This window comes from Mobula birostris, chromosome 19 (genome assembly GCF_030028105.1).
Source record: "Mobula birostris isolate sMobBir1 chromosome 19, sMobBir1.hap1, whole genome shotgun sequence".
Lineage (NCBI taxonomy): Eukaryota > Metazoa > Chordata > Chondrichthyes > Myliobatiformes > Myliobatidae > Mobula > Mobula birostris.
In genome coordinates this window covers 21,652,502-21,671,676 of record NC_092388.1, presented here as the reverse complement: position 1 = coordinate 21,671,676, position 19,175 = coordinate 21,652,502, and the positions used below count along the sequence as shown (strand labels likewise).

At 45.0% G+C, this 19,175-nt stretch overlaps 1 protein-coding gene across 3 annotated transcripts in view; it reads left to right on the top strand.

Annotated features, from left to right (window-relative positions):
- nek11 (NIMA-related kinase 11) overlaps positions 1-19,175 on the top strand; it is a 355,541-nt gene that overhangs the window by 6,639 nt on the left and 329,727 nt on the right. For all 3 annotated transcript variants that reach the window (XM_072283318.1, XM_072283316.1, XM_072283319.1), the window contains exon 2: positions 18,498-18,806. In XM_072283318.1, the coding sequence (XP_072139419.1) occupies positions 18,643-18,806 (164 nt within the window). In that variant the 5' untranslated portion in view covers positions 18,498-18,642. The remainder of the gene's footprint in view (positions 1-18,497; positions 18,807-19,175) is intronic.

The following is a 19,175-nucleotide window of genomic DNA, read 5'->3' as shown; positions in this document are numbered from 1 at the left end:
ACTTGATGGGCCGAATGGCATTATTCTACTTTGTCTTACAGTTTTATGGTCTTAATATCACATTCAGTTTTCTCAATTGGAATACTTTTCCTTTGTTTGTCTCATCACCCCACAGCCTTCAACAAGGGAACCTTCAACAGAAGCATAACGGATTCTGGTTTGATGGTTTTCTGTTCCAGTTGCCAGAAAAGTATAAATAATTTTAGATTAGATTAGACTGAGGACACACAGTCCTCTTTTATTGTCATTTAGTAATGCATGCATTAAGAAATGATACAATATTCCTCTGGTGTGATATCACAGAAACACAGGACAGACCAAGACTGAAAAACTAACAAAACCACATAATTATAACATATAGTTACAACAGTGCAACAATACCATAACTTGATGAAGAACAGGCCATGGGCACAGTAAAAAAGTTCAAAGTCTCTCGAATGTCCCACATCTCACGCAGACAGGAGAAGGAAGAAAACTCTCCCTGCCATGTCCGACCACTTCGAGCCTCCGATCAGCCCTCCGACACCGAGTACCGAGCACCATCTCTATCCGAACTCTTTGACCTCAGCGTCGGTCGCCAGCAGCAGGCAAATCCGGGGATTTTGGGGCCTTCCCTCCGGAAGACTCTCGATCGCACAGTAGCAGCGGCAGCAAACCGGTATTTCAGAAATTTCTCCAGATATTCCTCTGTGCTTTCACATCTGTCTCCATCAGATCAGAATTGTCCACGGCCCCTATTTAACAGATACGATATCATTTCACTGGAGAGATGCGCGTGCTGCGTCGCGCTGCTGTCTTCTCCTCCCGCCTATTATTTTATATAATCTCAAACTTTAAGAATATTTTGTACAGATCGAATCAGTCTAACCTACACAGATCAATTTACAGTGATCAACCATACAGTCAGTTTTGGCCCTGTTGTAGAGTCTCAGCCCAAAGTGTCAAATGTTTATTCCACTCCGTAGATGCTGCCTGACCTGCTGAGTTCCTCCAGCATACGTGTGTATGAGACTGTATTCTTAGCATTTGCAGAATCTCTCTCGTCAGCATTGGTATCATCAGCAGAAATTATGGACTCTTCATTTTAATCCAAATTATTCACGTATATTGCAAAGTATAAGGGACCTGCAGAACCTATAATCTGGTCTGTAAACTCTCTTTGACCATTCTTCATTGCTTTCTCCTACTAGGCTAATTTAAGTCAATTTGCCTACTTTCCCCTTAGTTGCAAAGGATTTTGTTTTCCTGGAGTACACTTGAATTAGTTTTGGGATCTTTTTTGCTTAATAAGGATCGTGTGATTTGGAGTCTAAAATTAATGTCACTTTGCAGATTATGCAAAGCACATGAAAGTGTTAAACTTCAGAGATGAAGAGCAGACTACAGGAGGATAGAATATATTCAGAACTAGGGCAGATATTAAATTCAATGCAGGGATCTAACAGTACTTTAAGACAATTATTTTGAATGAGCTGTTACTTAAATGGAAAGAAAATATTTATGGAAAATGAATTAAGAGCTATTGAAAATAAATTTTAAAAAATTAAAACAATGTTGAATGCCAGTGAGTAAAGTGAATTGATTTTTAAGATATATTTAAAAAGTTATTCCTGTAAGATAAATCTAGAGTTTTATTAGTAAAATTACATTTTCAATGGTTAAAATGATTGGAGTGGGTTTATTGTTGTCACATACGCCGAGGTATAGTGAAAAGCTTGTCTTGAATAATATACAGATCAGATCATTGCATAGTGCATTGTAGTAGTACATAGTAAAACAATTGCAGAATGCAGAATAATGAAGTGCAACAGTTACAGATAAAGTGCAATTCAGGTAGAAAATAAGGTGTAAAATCTAAATGAGCCAATATTGTTGTACTAGGAAACCATTTAATAGTCTTTCAACAGCAGCATAGGTGCTGACATTGAACCTGGTGGTACGTGTTTTAACCCTTTTGTATCTTCTACCCATGGGAGAGGAGAGAAGAGAGAATAACTGGGGTGGGGAGGGTCTTTGATCACGATGCCTGCTGTACTGAGGCAGTGAGCTGTGTAGCCACAGCCATTGGAAGGGTGGCTGGTTTCTGTGATCTGCTGAGTTTAGTTCAACTCCAAACAAAAAAGGTTACATTGTAGAAAAAGTTGCTGTTTCTCATTTTTCATTTCTTTTAATTTCCAATTTCTATGCATTGTATTTTTAATTCATTTTGTGTTGCTTTCTAATACTGCTTTTCTATAATCATTTCCCAGGTCTATACAAGAGTTGTCACTTTGTTCTTTTACAGATGGTGCTCTTCCCTCAATTTTATTACCATGTAGACAGCAGAATAGTGAAATATAAGAGAAAATGAGACACATTTTAATTAATTCTGGAAAGTACTGTGCTGCAGCCTAGATTTGCAAGTATATTTCAGTCAGTGAGCTACACAATTGAAATATTGTAACATTGTTTATTCACAGTGCTTAATAAAAGTGCATCTTGTATGAAAATTACAGTATTGTAGCGGTGTGCTACCCACAGCGCTTAAAATAACCACACGTAGTCGGTGAGTTAGGGTTGCGATGAAAGAGGTTTGTTCAAACTTCGCGGCCTGCTTTAAAGCCTTCCCGTTCCCGCCCTCCCTGGAGCGGGACTGCTGTGGGGAATGCATATTCCCAGACCCTTTCCGCACGCGGGATTTTCCCCCTGCTGCTGAAGATGGCCTGGCGCCCTTTTTGGCGCTGGCCTCTGCCTGTGCGCGCTGTTTCGTGAGCCGGTTCGTGTGTGCTAGAAAGTGGGTCGCCACATAACCCCCCCCCCTAGAACCGGCGATATCTCCCCCAATGTTCACAGTCTGGATCGGCCTCTGTTTGGGAGGTCTGCCCCTGCGCCGCGGTGCCTGAGCCTGGACCGGCTGTGCCAAGTCCACATGGGCCGGTTTGAGTCGATCCACCGTGAAAACCTCCTCTCTCTCCCCCCAATGTCCTGCACGAACGTGGACCCGTTGTTCCTGATTACCTTAAATGGCCCCTCGTAGGGCCGCTGTAGCGGTGCCCGGTGTCCGCCCCGTCGTACAAAAAGAAACTTACAGTTCTGCAGGTCTTTGGGTACGCAGGTCGGGCTCTGTCCGTGCTGTGAAGTGGGGATGGGGGCCAGGTTACCGAGCCTCTTCCGTGGTCTGTCCAGGACTGCTGTGGGTTCTTCCTCTTGCCCCCTTGGGGCTGGTATGAACTCTCCTGGGATGACCAGGGGTGCGCCGTACACCAACTCAGCTGACGAGGTGTGCAGATCCTCCTTGGGCGCTGTGCGGATTCCGAACAGGACCCAGGGAAGTTTGTCCACCCAGTTAGGCCCCTCCAGGCGGGCCATGAGAGCCGACTTCAGGTGACGGTGGAAAGGCTCCACTTGTCCCTTCAACTGTGGGTGGTAGGCAGTTGTGTAGTGTAGCTGCAATCCTGAAAGGCTGGCCATAGCCGACCACAGGCTGGAGGTGAACTGGGCGCCCATGTTGGAGGTAATGTGGGCCGGTACCCCGAAGCGGGCTAACCAGGTTGCGATCAGTGCTCGGGCGCAGGATTCGGAGGTGGTGTCGGTGAGCAGGACTGCCTCTGGCCATCTAGTGAACCGGTCTATCATAGTTAGGAGGTACCGCGCTCCTCGCCACACTGGCAGGGGCCCCATGATATCCACATGAATGTGGTCGAACCTCCGGCGGGTGGGTTCGAACTGCTGCGGCGGAGCCTTGGTATGCCGCTGCACCTTGGCAGTTTGGCACTGCATGCACGTTTTGGCCCATTCACTGACGTGTTTACGCAGTCCACGCCACACAAACCTGTTGGAGACCAGCTGGACGGTTGTCCTGATGGAGGGGTGCACTAAGTTGTGAATGGACTCGAAAACCTGCCGGTGCCAGGCTGCCGGGACGACGGGGCGAGGTTGGCCAGTAGCTACGTCACACAGTAGGGTCCTTTCACCTGGGCCTACGGGGAGGTCTTGGAGCTGCAAACCGGAGGCTGCAGTCCTGTAACTAGGGATCTCATCGTCTGCCTGCTGTGCCTCTGCCAGCGCTGCATAGTCCACCCCCTGGGACAGGGCCTGTATGGTCAGTCTGGAAAGTGCGTCCGCTATGACGTTGTCCTTTCCAGAGACGTGCCGGATGTCCGTCGTGTACTCAGAGATGTAGGACAGATGTTGCTGCTGGCAGGACGACCAGGGGTCGGACACCTTCATGAACGCAAAGGTAAGCGGTTTGTGGTCTGTGAATGTGGCGAAGGGCCTACCTTCTAAGAGGTATCTGAAATGTCAGATTGCCAGGTACAGTGCCAATAGCTCCCGGTTGAAAGCACTGTATTTGAGTTCAGGTGGTCGTAGGTGTTTGCTGAAGAACGCCAGGGGTTGCCAGCGACCCTCGATGAGTTGTTCCAGCACTCCACCGACTGCTGTGTTGGATGCGTCCACTGTGAGGGCAGTAGGAACGTCCGTTCTGGGGTGCACTAGCATCACGGCGTTTGCCAAAGCTTCTTTGGTTTTAACGAAAGCGGCTGCGGGGTCTTCGTCCCAGGTAATGTCCTTGCCCTTACCCGACATCAGAGTGAACAGGGGGCGCATGGTTCGGGCTGCTGAGGGGAGGAAACGGTGGTAGAAATTCTCCATACCCACGAATTCCTGCAGGCCTTTGATTGTGTTGGGTCGGGGGAAGCGGCGGACCGCGTCTACCTTGGCGGGCAACGGGGTTGCCCCGTCTTTAGTAATCCTGTGGCCCAGGAAGTCGATGGTATCGAGTCCGACCTGGCATTTGGCTGGGTTGATTGTAAGACCGAATTCGCTCAGGCGGGAGTAGAGCTGGCGGAGGTGGGACAGATGCTCCTGATGACTACTGCTGGCTATGAGGATGTCGTCCTAATAGATGAATGCAAAGTCTGGGTCGAGTCCCACCGCGTCCATTAGCCGCTGGAAAGTCTGTGTGGCATTCTTTAGACCAAACGGCATTCGGAGGAATTCGAAAAGTCCGAACGGGGTGATAAGTGCTGTTTTGGGATGTCGTCCGGATGTACAGGGATTTGATGGTATCCCCGGACGAGGTCTACCTTGGAAAAGATCGTTGCACCGTGTAGGTTTGCTGCGAAGTCTTGAATATGCGGCACAGGGTAGCGGTCTGGTGTTGTAGCCTCGTTCAGTCTGCGGTAGTCACCGCATGGTCTCCAGCCCCCCCCCCCCCGTTGCCTTGGGTACCATGTGCAGGCGGGAGGCCCATGGGCTGTCGGACCGTCGTATGATCCCCAATTCCTCCATCTTCTTGAACTCCTCCTTCGCCAGTCGGAGCTTGTCCGGGGGAAGCCTTTGAGCACGGGCGTGGAGGGGTGATCCCTGGGTCAGGATGTGGTGCTGTACTCCCTGTCTGGGCATGGCTGCCGTGAACTGCAGTGTCAGTACTGATGGGAAATCCACCAGGACCCTGGTGAATTCATCGTTGGACAGCGTGATGGAGTCCAGGTGTGGGGCTGGCAACTTAGCTTCACCCAGGAGAATGTTTGAAAAATCTTGGCGTGGACTAATCGCTTCCCTTGCAGGTCATCCAGCAGGCTGTGGGCTCATAGAAAATCCGCCCCCAGGAGTGGTTGGGCCACGGCGGCCAGTGTGAGGTCCCACATGAACTGGTGGAGCTGAACTGTAGCCGCACCGTGTGGGTGCCGTAGGTTCGTATTGTGCTGCCATTTGCGGCCCTCAGGGTGGGTCCCGGTTCTCTGTTGCGGGTGTCGTAACTTGTTGGAGGTAAGACGCTGATCCCTGCTCTGGTGTCGACCAAAAAGTCGTGTCCCGACTGCTTGTCCCAGACGTATAGGAGGCTGTCCTGATGGCCAGCCGCCGTAGCCATCAGCGGCGGCTGGCCCTGGCGTTTCCTGGGAATTTGCAGGGTGGTCTATAGCGGCGGGCCTCTGTGCCCCAACACTGGTGGTAGAAGCACCATTGTTCGTTGGGCTCCTCACTCCCGTCGCCGGGTTTTGTAGGCTCTGCTGCCGGGCCTGGTCCGGTCTGCCGTTGGGCACGCGGCTTGGTGATCTGTGCGACGGATGCCCCTCTCTCTTTCCTGGCATTCCACAGCACATCTGCTCGGGCCACCACCTCCCGGGGGTTGCTGAAATCTGCGTCGGACAGCAGCAGGCATATGTCCTCGGGCAGTTGCTCTAGGAACGCCTGCTCAAACATGAGGCAGGGTTTGTGTCCTTCAGCCAGGTCCAGCATCTCATTCATTAATGCTGATGGTGGCCTGTCTCCCAAACCATCCAGGTGCATTAAGCGGCGTGCTCATTCGCGCCGTGAGGGTCCGAAAGTCCTTATGAGCAGGGCTTTGAATGCTGTGTATTTGCCGTCCTCCGGGGGCGACTGTATAAACTCCTCAACTTGTGCAGCTGTCTCCTGGTTGAGGGAGATCAGCACGTAGTAGTAGCGAGTGGACTCCGAGGTTATCTGCCGAATGTGGAATTGAGCTTCTGCTTGTTCGAACCATAAATGGGGTCGCAGCGGCCAAAAGCTTGGCAGTTTTAACGAAACTGCGTGAACAGATGCGGCGTCGGTCATCTCTGGTCCAAATATCGTTTGGGCCGTTGGGGTCACCAATTGTAGCGGTGTGCTACACAGCGCTAAAATAACCATAAGTAGTCGGTGACTTAGAGTTGCGATGAAAGAGGTTTGTTCAAACTTCGCGGCCTGCTTTAAAGCCTTCCCGTTCCCGCCCTCCCTGGGCAGGACTGCTGTGGGGAATGCATATTCCTAGACCCTTTCCGTGCGCGGGATTTTCCCCCTGCTGGTGAAGATGGCCTGGCGCCCTTTTTGGCGCCGGCCTCTCTGCCTGCGCGCGCTGTTTCGTGAGCCGGTTCATGTGTGCTAGAAAGTGGGTTGCCACAGTATTACATATTTTTCACCTGCACACAACAAACCATTCTTTTGCTGATGTAAAACAGGTTGAAATTAAAATATACTTATTTTAGATCATGAATAATTTCTTTTCCAACTAAGACGGAGTGAGACTACAATATAACGTAAATAAGTTTCAGGGAATGCAGGTAACAGATGACCTCACCTGGTCCCTCAACACTACCACTTTAGTGTCTCCACTTCCTGAAGTGATTGAGGTGAGCGAGGCTTCACCACCTCGCCCCTGCCATTCCCTCCTATATCTAATAAAGTGGTCACTGAATGTCTGCTCCTGGTCTTCTGCTGCTGTAGCCCATCCACTTCAAAGTTTGATGTGTTGTGCATTCAGGGATGCTCTTCTGCACACCACTGTTATAACGCATGGTTATTTGAGTTACTGGTTGCTTTCTGATCAACTTGAACCTGTCTGACCGTTCTCCTCTGACCTCTCTCAAATGCAAGGCGTTTTCATCTGCAGAACTGCTGCTCACTGGATGCTTTTTGTTTCTCACACCATTCTCTGTAAACTCTAGAGACTGTTGTGCGTGAAGATCCCAGGAGATCAGCAGTTTGTCTGGCACAAACAATGATTCTGTGTTCATAGTCACTTAGATCTCATTTCTTCCCTGTTTGGTCTGAACATCAACTGAACCTCTAGACCCATGTCTGCATGCTTTAATGAATTGTGTTCTTGTCATATGACTGGCTGATTAGATAGTTACATTAAAGAGCAGGCGTACTTAATAAAGTGGCCACTGAGTGTACATTAACAATAAACTTGAACTTGACCTCCTGTATATCGGTGATACCCGACGTCGATTGGGAGACTGCTTCGCTGAGCATCTATGCTCCGTCCACCAGAACAAGCAGGATCTCCCACTGGCCATCCATTTTAATTCCATTTCCCCTGTGCCCCTCAGCTACTTGGAGAACTTTGCCATGTATTCAACCTGAGCCTGAGGCTCCGGAGGGTTCTTGTGCTGTGGAAGACGTCCTGCCTCGTCCCTGCGCTGAAGACGCCGTACCCCAGCAGCCTCAATGAATATGGACCAGTGGCATTGACCTCCCACATCATGAAGACCCTGGAGCGACTTGTTCTGGAGCTGCTCCGGCCTATAGTCAGGCCACACTTAGATCCCCTCCAGTTCACCTACCAGCCCCGACTAGGAGTCTATCTGCTGAACCGTGTCTACGCCCACCTGGACAAGCCAGCGAGCACTGTGAGGGTCATGTTTTTTGACTTCTCCAGTGCATTCAACACCATCCGCCCTGCTCTGCTGGGGGAGAAGTTGACAGTGATGCAGGTGGATGCTTCCCTGGTGTCATGGATTCTTGATTACCTGACTGGCAGACCACAGTACGTGTGCTTGCAACACTGTGTGTCTGACAGAGTGATCAGCAGCACTGGGGCTCCACAGGGGACTGTCTTGTCTCCCTTTCTCTTCACCATTTACACCTCGGACTCAACTACTGCACAGAGTCTTGTCATCTTCAGAAGTTTTCGGATGACTCTGCCATAGTTGGATGCATCAGCAAGGGAGATGAGGTTGAGTACAAGTCTACGGTAGGAAACTTTGTCACATGGTGTGAGCAGAATTATCTGCAGCTTAATGTGAAAAAGACTAAGGAGCTGGTGGTAGACTTGAGGAGAGCTAAGGTACTGGTGACCCCTGTTTCCATCCAGGGGGTCAGTGTGGACATGGTGGAGGATTACAAATACCTGGGGATACGAATTGACAATAAACTGGACTGGTCAAAGAACACTGAGGCTGTCTACAAGAAGGGTCAGAGCTGTCTCTGTTTCCGGAGGAGAGTGATGTCCTTTAACATCTGCCGGACGATGCTGAGGATGTTCTACGAGTCTGTGGTGGCCAGTGCTATCATGTTTGCTGTTGTGTGCTGGGGCAGCAGGCTGAGGGTAGCAGACACCAACAGAATCAACAAACTCATTGGTAAGGCCAGTGATGTAGGGATGGAACTGGACTCTCTGACGGTGGTGTCTGAAAAGAGGATGCTGTCTAAGTTGCATGCCATCTTGGTCAATGTCTCCCATCCACTACATATTGTACTGGGTGGGCACAGGAGTACATTCAACCAGTGACTCATTCCACCGAGATGCAACACAGAGCGTCACAGGAAGTCATTCCTGCCTGTGGCTATCAAACTTTACAACTCCTCCCATGGAGGGTCAGATACCCTGAGCCGATAGGCTGGTCCTGGACTTATTTCATAATTTACTGGCATAATTTACATATTACTATTTAACTATCTTATGGTTCTATTACTATTATTTATGGTGCAACTGTTATGAAAACCAATTTCCCCCGGGATCAATAAAGTATGATTATGACTATGACTATTCCCATTCCGATATAATCATCCACTGTTGTGATGAGGCCACACTTAGGTTGGAGGAACAACACCTTATATTCCATTTGGATTGCCTTCAGCTTGATTGCATGAACATCGATATCTCAACCTTCAGTAATGCCCCCATTTCACCACTTCCCATCCCCTTTTCCCTCTCTCACCTTATCTCCTTGTCTGCCCATCACCTCCCTCTGGTTCTCCTCTTCCCCCCCCCCCACCCTTTCTCTCTTTCATGGCCTTCTGCCTTGTCATAGCGAGGTTGTGAAACGGAGCCCAGCCCCGCTCGCCCAGTTGACACTGTCCCAGAGCCCTGTGTCTCAGCCGGGACTCTGCTACCACCAGCCCTTCTTGTGCCTTCCACTTCCTGCCCGTCCGTACCCGGATGCCTGCTGCTGCCACTTTAGGGTCCTTGGAATCCCTGTACTGCAGCACCTCTCTTGTGCGAGAAACCCTGAACTCCTTGTCCAGGCTGCTGAAGAGAAGTCGCAGCTTATTGCACCTTCTGTACAGTGCTGCGCCACTCAGACTACGAGGTAGGCCCAGCCACCTCCGAAGGTGGTTACTGACCTTTCTCTCCAGCAACTCCACAGTTGTCACAGGCACCTTGTATACCTGTAGGGGCCACAGGATTCGGGGTAGGATGCCATGCTGGTAAATCCAGGCTTTGAACCTTCCAGGTAGGCCTGACTTGTCCACCGTGGTGAGCCAGATCTCAAGCTCCTTGAAAGTTGATGGGACAGCAGTTGCATCTCTGAGGCTACAGTCGAAGACCTTCCCCAAGCTCTTGACTGGCTTCTCAGTGATAGATGGAATTGTAGTGCCATCCAAGGTAAAACAAAACTTGTCCACCACTTTGCCCTTCTTCAACACCATGGAGCTGGATTTAGCTGGTTTAAAGCTCATCCTTGCCCATGCGATGAGCTTTTCCAGGCCCTGGAGGATCCAACTGCTGCCAGGAACTGATACCAGGAAGCGCTTTTGTAATTTGTGTCCAGAGTGAAAATGTTTATTATGGTGGGGGGGGGTGGAACCTTATTGAAACTGTTAATTAACAAAGGATTGTTGGGAGGTAACTGGGAGGAGTTTTATAACATAATGTCATTGGCCTACTTAGATTATTGGAATAGATTTTGGATATTTTCTGAACACTCTCCAACTGTATTTCCTTTTTAATTCTATGTTATTTGTGTTCAATCTGCACATGTTAACAGTATGAACATAAGCTATTTGCTCCCATAGAACGTCATGGTAAGAGTTAAGATTTGTAACTGGACCTAGTTTGAGCAGTACAGGGGTGGAGGAGTAATAAAGGATTAGTCATAACCATAGCAACTCAGACCACATTAGCTGCTAAACATGTTTTGACCTTATTGCCAAGAGAAAATAAAATCTAATTAAAATATTAATTATCTATTTCAGGCTAGTTATTAATCCGATGTGACATCCATAAGTATGTGGTCCTTTAACCCCTTCTGATTATCACCATTGTCACCATTTGTGAAGAAATATTGTCATATACAGAAAAGTAATTAGAATATTATGGAATGTTTTTCAGCTGTTATGTAATTCACTAAGCTTAAGGAGCCACAGCTTTTTAATTAATGTAAAGAAATCATTGCAATGTATCCTACAGTACCAATGTAGGCAATTCATTCCCAAACACACACAGATTGCATCTTTATCCATATTAATATTTTTTATTGATGTACAACTCATCTATCAGAAATCATGTGATCTGATGAAGGGGATGAATGTTGCCGCGGTGTCACAGGAGTTGATAGAAAAGTGCAAGTGATAGTTGAGCTTGAGTTGTAGAGTATACAACATAGAAACAGGCCTTTCTGCCCAACTACTCCGTACTAACCTCAGCATCCTCCCTGCCAATCCCAGTTGCCTGTATTTGGCCCCTAACTCTTCAGTGTCCTCCCCTCCATGCACCTCAATAACTCTTAAATGAAATTGGATTAGAATAAAACAAATTAGATTTAATTTTCTATTGGTTATATGTTCGACAGCTAATGTGGTTTAGTTACTATTGTTATAACTAATACTTTACCATTCCTCCTCCTCTGTCCTGCTCAAAACATTAGAAAAGTAGGTCTGGTTACAAATCGTAGGCCTGTTTTGATCACCTCTTGCAGCTCATTGCTGGTAACCTCAGCAGACCAAGCAGCATCTCTAGGAAGAGGTACAGTCGACGTTTCGGGCTGAGACCCTTCATCAGGACTAACTGAAGGAAGAGCTAGTAAGAGATATGAAAGTGGGAGGGGGAGGGGGAGATCCCTCCAGGTGAGTCCTTCCAGGTGAGGCGACACTTCACCTGTGAGTCAGCTGGGGTGATATACTGCGTCCGGTGCTCCCGATGCGGCCTTCTATATATTGGCAAGATCCGATGCAGACTGGCAGATCATTTTGCTGAACACCTATGCTCTGTCCACCAGAGAAAGCAGGATGTCCCAGTGGCCACACATTTTAATTCCACATCCCATTCCCATTCTGATATGTGTATCCACGGCCTCCTCTACTGTAAAGATGAAGCCACACTCAGGTTGGAGGAACAACACCTTATATTCCGTCTGGGTAGCCTCCAACCTGATGGCATGAACATTGACTTCTCTAACTTCTGCTAATGCCCCACCTCCCCCTCGTACCCCATCCGTTATTTATTTTTATACACACATTCTTTCTCTCACTCTCCTTTTTCTCCCTCTGTCCCTCTGACTATACCCCTTGCCCATCCTCTGGGTTTTTCCCCCCTCTCCCTTTTCCTTCTCCCCGGGCCTCCTGTCCCATGATCCTCTCATATCCCCTTTGCCAATCACCTGTCCAGCTCTTGGCTCCATCCCTCCCCCTCCTGTCTTCTCCTATCATTTTGGATCTTCCCCCCCTCCCCCTCCCACTTTCAAATCTCTTACTAGCTCTTCCTTCGGTTCGTCCTGAGGAAGGGTCTGGGCCTGAAATGTCGACTGTACCTCTTCCTAGAGATGCTGCCTGGCCTGCTGTGTTCACCAGCAACTTTGATGTGTGTTGCTTGAATTTCCAGCATCTGCAGAATTTCTCGTGTTTGCATTGCTGGTAATCCTTACTCTCTGTGTAAAGAAGTGACATCTCAGGTCCCTTTTAAGTCTCTCCCCCCTTATCTTGTATCTGTGTTCCCTAGTTTTTGACTCCCCAACCCAGGGGGAAAAAGTCTATAATTGTCCACATTATCCATACTCCTCATGATTTTATAAACTTCTATGAGGCCACCTCTCATTCTCCTTTGCTCCCAGCAAAGCCACCCTTTCCCTATAACTCAAACCCTCTGCTGTAGGCAGCATCCTCATGAATCTCTTCTGCACCCTCTCCAGGTTGATGTCTTTCCTATAACAGGGTAAGAAAAACTGTATACAATACAGGACAGGCTACAGGCAGAGAATCGACCTTAAAACATCAGCTTCTGCTTCCTGTCACCGAGCACATTTTGCTCGCACCTTTCTACCTCCTTCTGATTACCATGCACCGTAGCCTTCCAGATCAAAGCCTAAAGACCACATAGACATCGTGAATGCCTTGCTGTTATCTATCCCATTAGCTACCTCTTTGAAAAACACCTAAAAATTCATCAAATATGACCTTCCATGAACATAACCATGGTGAATATTCCAGATCAGGCGTTGACTATCCAAGTGATGGTAGATCTTGTCCATCAGAATTCTCTCCAGCAACTTCCCTACAACTGAAGTCAGAATCTCCAGCCTGTAGTTCCTGGCCTGTCCTTGATACCCTTAAACAATGGAACAACATTAGGCACCCTCCAGTCTTCTGGATCTTTGCCAATGACTAATAAAGAAGCAAATACCTTTATAATGGCCTCTGTGATTTCTTCTCTGAACTCCCATAATATCCAGGGCTGCACCTGGTTAGGGCATGAGGATTTCTCCACCTTGCTGTGTCTCAAGGCTGTATATATTTCCATCCTCACAATTTTGCATGTGACCTAAGATCTCACTTAATTATTACCCTAATTTCATTAGCATCTATAAATGTTATATGAGATATTAAGGTCTATTTCTCCTTACTGGTAAATACTAAGGAGAAATAGACATGAAAAATATCAGATATCTTCTGCAGCTCCACTAGTCTTTGAGACGACCTAGTCACCCTTCTACTCTTAGTATAACTGAAGAGCCTCTTGGGATTATCTTTAACCCAACCTGCCAAATCCATCTCGTACACTCTTTTTGCCCTCCTGATTTTCTATTTAAGCATGGTGTTAAACGTTTTATGCTCATTCACGCCCAGCTGCCTAAATGCAATTGATGCTTCCTCCTTTTTCTTTACTGGAGCCTTGACATCTCTCATCAGCTAGAGTTCCCTGAACTTGATATGTCTACCTTTTACTCTAACAGGAACATGCTGTCTTGGACGCTTGAAATGACCCTTTTAAAGGCCTCCACTCGCCAACTGTTCCTTTACATTTAAATAGTCATCCAGTCAACCCCAGCTACATCTCGCCTTGTGCCCTCAAAGTTGGCCCTGCTTCAGTTCAGGACTTTAACAGGTGGACTTGGTTTAATTTTTTCATAACTATTTTAAAACTAATAGAATTGTGATCACTGGCCCAAAAGTGCTACCCAGCTGGCACATCAGTTACAATTGAATCTCCCACCAATAACACCCTAGTATTTAAGTTCAAGTTTAATTGTCATTCAACCGTACATGAATGCCCATAAATATAGCCAAACAAAACAGCGTTAGTCCGGGGCTAAGGTGCAAAACACAGTACCAACATTCATTCACAGCACAAGGCACACGTAGAACATATAAGACAGCAGTAAAATGCGGTCACATACAAAAAATATATAGTCCAAGTCCATGAGTTCGTGAATCTCACAGCAGTCTGCAATCAAACACAATGCATCTTGTCTTCTGCCAAGTGAACACCAGAGGGCAGCACTGACTCCAGCATGGACACCACATCGCCTCTGGTGGAGTGCAACAGCTTTGACAGCTCTCTCCTGGGTGGCTGCAAGTAGGCGACAGAGCAACTTGAGGCCCAGTCTTCACTACAACTGAGGCCACGCAGCACCCCCGCCATCTGCCCCCATCGTTCTCCAATAAAACAGTGAATCGGGCATGCATAATTCCAAATTTCTTACCTAGCTCCATATATTCACTAAGCAGGACCTCATCCTTTATTTTACCTATGGTGTTAGTACAAAAATGTACAAAAAACTTTGGCTGATGGATAGGGAAAATGGTGAGTGTTTGAGGTGGGTGGAGTCTTTGATTACACTGGCTGCTTAATTGAAGCAGTGAGAAGTATAAACAGTCCATAGAGGGGAGGCTGGTTACTGTGATACGAGAGAGTGTTGCACTTTCAGATAAGACATTGTAACATGGCCTTGTCTGCACTCTCAGGTGATCTAATGGCATCATTGTAGTCTTTTCATCATCATCATCAGGTGCCGTGCCCAGTTTGAGCTTTGACTGCTATGGCCCACACACTCCTGTTTTGGGTCAAGTGGATCAGTTCATTAGTATTCATTTCCAATTCTCTGGCTGCTGTCTCCATCATCATTTGTCTTTGTCTTCCTCTTGCTTTCATCCCTTCAATCTTTCCCATAATTACCATACATTCTAACTCCTCTTTCCTAATCACATGTCCAATGAAGTTGCATTGCCTTTTCATGATCTCATACATTATTTCTCTTTTTGTGTTTGCTCTGTTCATGACATCCTCGTTAGATATTTGTTTTGTCCATGATGTTCTTTGCATCCTCCTCAAAAACCACATCTCTGCTGCTACAATTCGTTTCCTTATGTTGCTAGATATTGTCCAACATTCTGAGCCATAAAACATAACTGGATAAACGTAACATTTCAGTACTCTGAGGTGGGTTGTCATGCCTAAGTTTAGTATTGGTCAGTAAACTCTCCATTCTCGTAAAGGTGTCTTTCACCATCCCTATTCTTCTTTTGATGTCCATGTCGCACCTGCCATCTGATGTCACCCAGCTTCCTAAGTAGCAAAAGTTCTGTACTTGTTTTATCTCTTCCCCGTTTATTCTCAGCCTGCAGATAGGATTCTCCTTCTTTTTGGATATCACCATACATTCTGTCTTTTTGCAATTGATAGATAGACCCATTTTTGCACTTTCTTCAGCAATTATATCAATTAAGTTTTGTAGTTCTTCCTCTGTACTTGCAATTAACACAGAGTCATCTGCATAACTGAAATTATTGATGTTTTCACCGCAAACTTTGATTCCCAAGATATCTCTTATTTTTTGTAATATTGTTTCACTGTACACATTAAATAAATCAGGGGAGAAAACACACCCTTGTCTAACGCCTCTCTTGATTTTCGTAAACTGACTCACTTCTCTATCTATTCTTACAGTGGCAGTTTGTTCTCAGTACAGATTTCTGATTAGGCGGAGGTCTTTCGAATCTAGATCTAAAGTTTCCTGTAATATTTCATATAACTTATTGTGCTTCACTTTATCAAATGCTTTTGTGTAGTCGATAAAACAAGCAAATCTTTTTGCACTTAAATATCTTGTTCTGATAGTATACTTAACATCAATATTGCATTTCTTGTACCTTTGTCTTTCACAAAACCAAGTTGTTCTTTACCTATTTCAGCTTGTACCTTACTTTCAGCTCTTGTCATCAAAATTCTTTGAAGTATCTTGGTGATATGACTCATTAACCTTATGGTCCTATGTAATTCACATTCTATTGCTCCAGATTTCTTAGGAAGAGTGATAAATACTGATTTTTTCATCTCTTCTGGTATTATTCCAGTCTCATAAATGTCATTGATTAAATCAGTAAGTTTTTCAATTCTATAATCTTCAAGGGCAATAATTTGTTCTATTACTAATTCATCAGGACCTGCTGCCTTTCCTTTCTTCATCTTATTTATTGCATTACAAACTAAAGATTTTAAAATACTTGGACCTTCAATGTTTTTCTTAATTTCTGGTTTTCCGCCTCGATTGTCTTCAAACAATTCCCGAATATACTCAGTCCATCTGTCCATAATCTCATCTTTTTCCGTGATAATGGTACCGTCCTTTGCTTTCAAACATCCACCTGAAGAACAGAGGAGCTTTTTACCAGTGATTTTCTTGATTTGTTGATGTAACCTTTTTGGATCAGTAATAGGGATTCTTTCTATTTGCCCACATTCCTGGTTTAACCATTCTTCTTTGGCTTTTTGACATAAGCTTTTAACTTTTTTATCTAAGGACTTATATTCTATAAGATTTGCTTTCTTCTGTCTCCCTTCTTCCATTAGATTTTTGATTTCATCTGTCATCCATTTATTCTTGACTTTGCTGATTCTACCGAGGCATCCTTCAGAGAGTTCAACTTCATTTCTACATGCTTACTATCATCTTCAACAGATTCTATTTCTAGACTTTGAAATCTATTCCTTACTTCAATTGTAAATTTTTGTCTTAAGTTTTCTTCCTTAATTAATTGCAAGTAGTCAAGGGATTGTTCAGGTTTTTGCTTCTTTAGTTTTTTAAGTTTTACTTTTACATGACATACTACTGGGTTATGGTCGCTATTACAGTCTGCACCTGGATATGTTTTGCATTGTGTCACTGAGTTTCTGAATCTTTGGTTTATAGTAATAAAGTCAATTTGATTTCTAGTGTTATCACCTGGACTTTTCCAGGTCCACAAGTGTCTTGGATGGTTTTTAAAGTAGGTGTTCATAATGACCTGATTATTCATCTACCCATCTCTCGCCTCTTTCATTTCTTTCCTTTAGTCCAAATTTTCCTATGGTATTTCCATCAGCATCTTGTCCTACTTTAGCATTTAGATCTCCTCATGACAATAACAGTATTTTGAGATTTGCATCCATTCTTTGCTTATTCAAGCTCTTCATAGAATTTATCTATATCCTCATTTGTTCCATCTGTTGCTGGTGCATATACCTGTATAATTGCTGAATCAAATGGTTCTCCTCTGAATCTAACAAGGAGCACTCTTTCTGATATTGCCCAATGTCCTAAAACACTTCTTGCCATGTTTTCATCCATAAGAATTCCTACTCCATTAGTATGGGATGTTCCACAAGAATAAATTAGTGTTTTATTTCTATTCTGACATATTCCAGCACCTATCCAATGAACTTCGCTAATTCCCATGAGTTAATCTCTAGCCTTTCCATTTCATTTATCACATTGTCCAATCTTCCTGCTTGATATAGGGTTCTTACATTCCAAGTGGAAATAATTTTCTTTTGCATTACATGAATTTTATGAGCTTGATGACGGTCGGGGATCCCCTGCTGACCAGAATCAACCCTACTGAGCGAAGCATGTTCAGAATTGTCTTGAAGTTCCTCTTGACATTGTTGTTGTGTGATACATTTTGTGAGTTTGACCATAGTTTTCTTTGCAAATAGATTCTAGGAAACCTAATATCTAGCAACGGTGGTTTGCTATTGCCCATTGTTGGGTGAACTAAAGAAATTGCCATTTCTCTTCCCAAATGTTTAGCCACCTGTACTATAGCCGTTGACATTTGAGGTCCTAGCTCATCCGCCTTCTCCGTCATAAGTTCAGTTACTGAACCTGTCGGTTCAGCCATTGGCCTTCGCTCATATCCTGAGCAGGAACCCTTGCAGGTGCTACTGTTCTGGGTCAGAGCGGCCCTGGGAGCAATGAATGACTAAAGGGTAACTCCACTTTCCCCAAAGTTCTGAAAGTCTCCAATCAGAGCCTCATCACCGGTTGCAGTTTGGAGTCATACCCAGGACAATGTAGTCTTTTACAAAAGGAATAGTATTTTCTCTGGTGTCCTGGCTGATACTTGTCTCTCAATTAACTGAAAATGATTACATGGCAATTACTATATTGCTGTTAATCGAAGTATGTTGAGTGTAAATTGGCTGCTGTGATTCTTACATTAATTACCATGTTTCAAGTATCTTTAGTTGACTGTAGAGTACTTTGGGATATCCTGTAAAGATCTGCAATGAATTACTGCAATTCTTATTTGAAACTCAGTGAATACGTCAAACTAAGGCAGAAAATCTATTGTAACACGCTAATTCTTTTGCTGCTTGTTAATTGGTGACAAGTACTGATAAAGTAATTGACATTCAGCTTCTTCTTATTCAATAGTTTCTCTCATGGGTTTCTTGGTTACAATTTGTAATAATTCTTAGCTCAGTCCAATTTGCATTGTTGCACCGCTAATTTGAGAATTGTGTTCATTTTCAGGTTCACTTAAAGCTTTGTTACTTCAGGATCATCTACTGTGTTTGGCATTTGGTCAACACTGCTATCATTTGGGAGACTCTTCACCTTGGAAATTAGGAAGAACAAATCCTTGACAAAGTCTGTCGGTATTTGTGAGAAAAGAAACATGCCAAAATTCAAAGAAGCTGGAAAAGCTGTTGTGAACGCTTTAAAAATAGGCTCCGTTGGGTCCCTGATTGCCAAAAGATATCTGATTAAAGAAAGACTTGGCAGAGGAAGCTTTGGAATGGTTTACCTTGTACTGGATAAGAAATGCACAAAAGAAGAGCTGTAAGTTGAAATTTAGTGCATTAAAATTTAATGTGGTAATAGGATCTGATCTTTAATTATATCTACTACTTCAAAGAATTGATTATATGTTATGGGTGTTGCATAGCACGGGAGTAAAAGGATACTGCTACCTGACCTTCTATATCCCATAATTTAATCAGAATCAGTTTTATTATCAGTAATATATGTTATAAAATTTGCTGTTTTGTGGCAATTCATAAAAAGTTACTATAATTTAAAATGGGAAATGTATATGAAAAATGAATAGTGCAAAAAGCGAGGTAGTGTTCATGGTCCATTCAGAAATCTGCTGATGGAGGAAAAGAAGCTGTTCCTAAAGTTCAAGTTCAAAGTAAATTTTATTTTTAA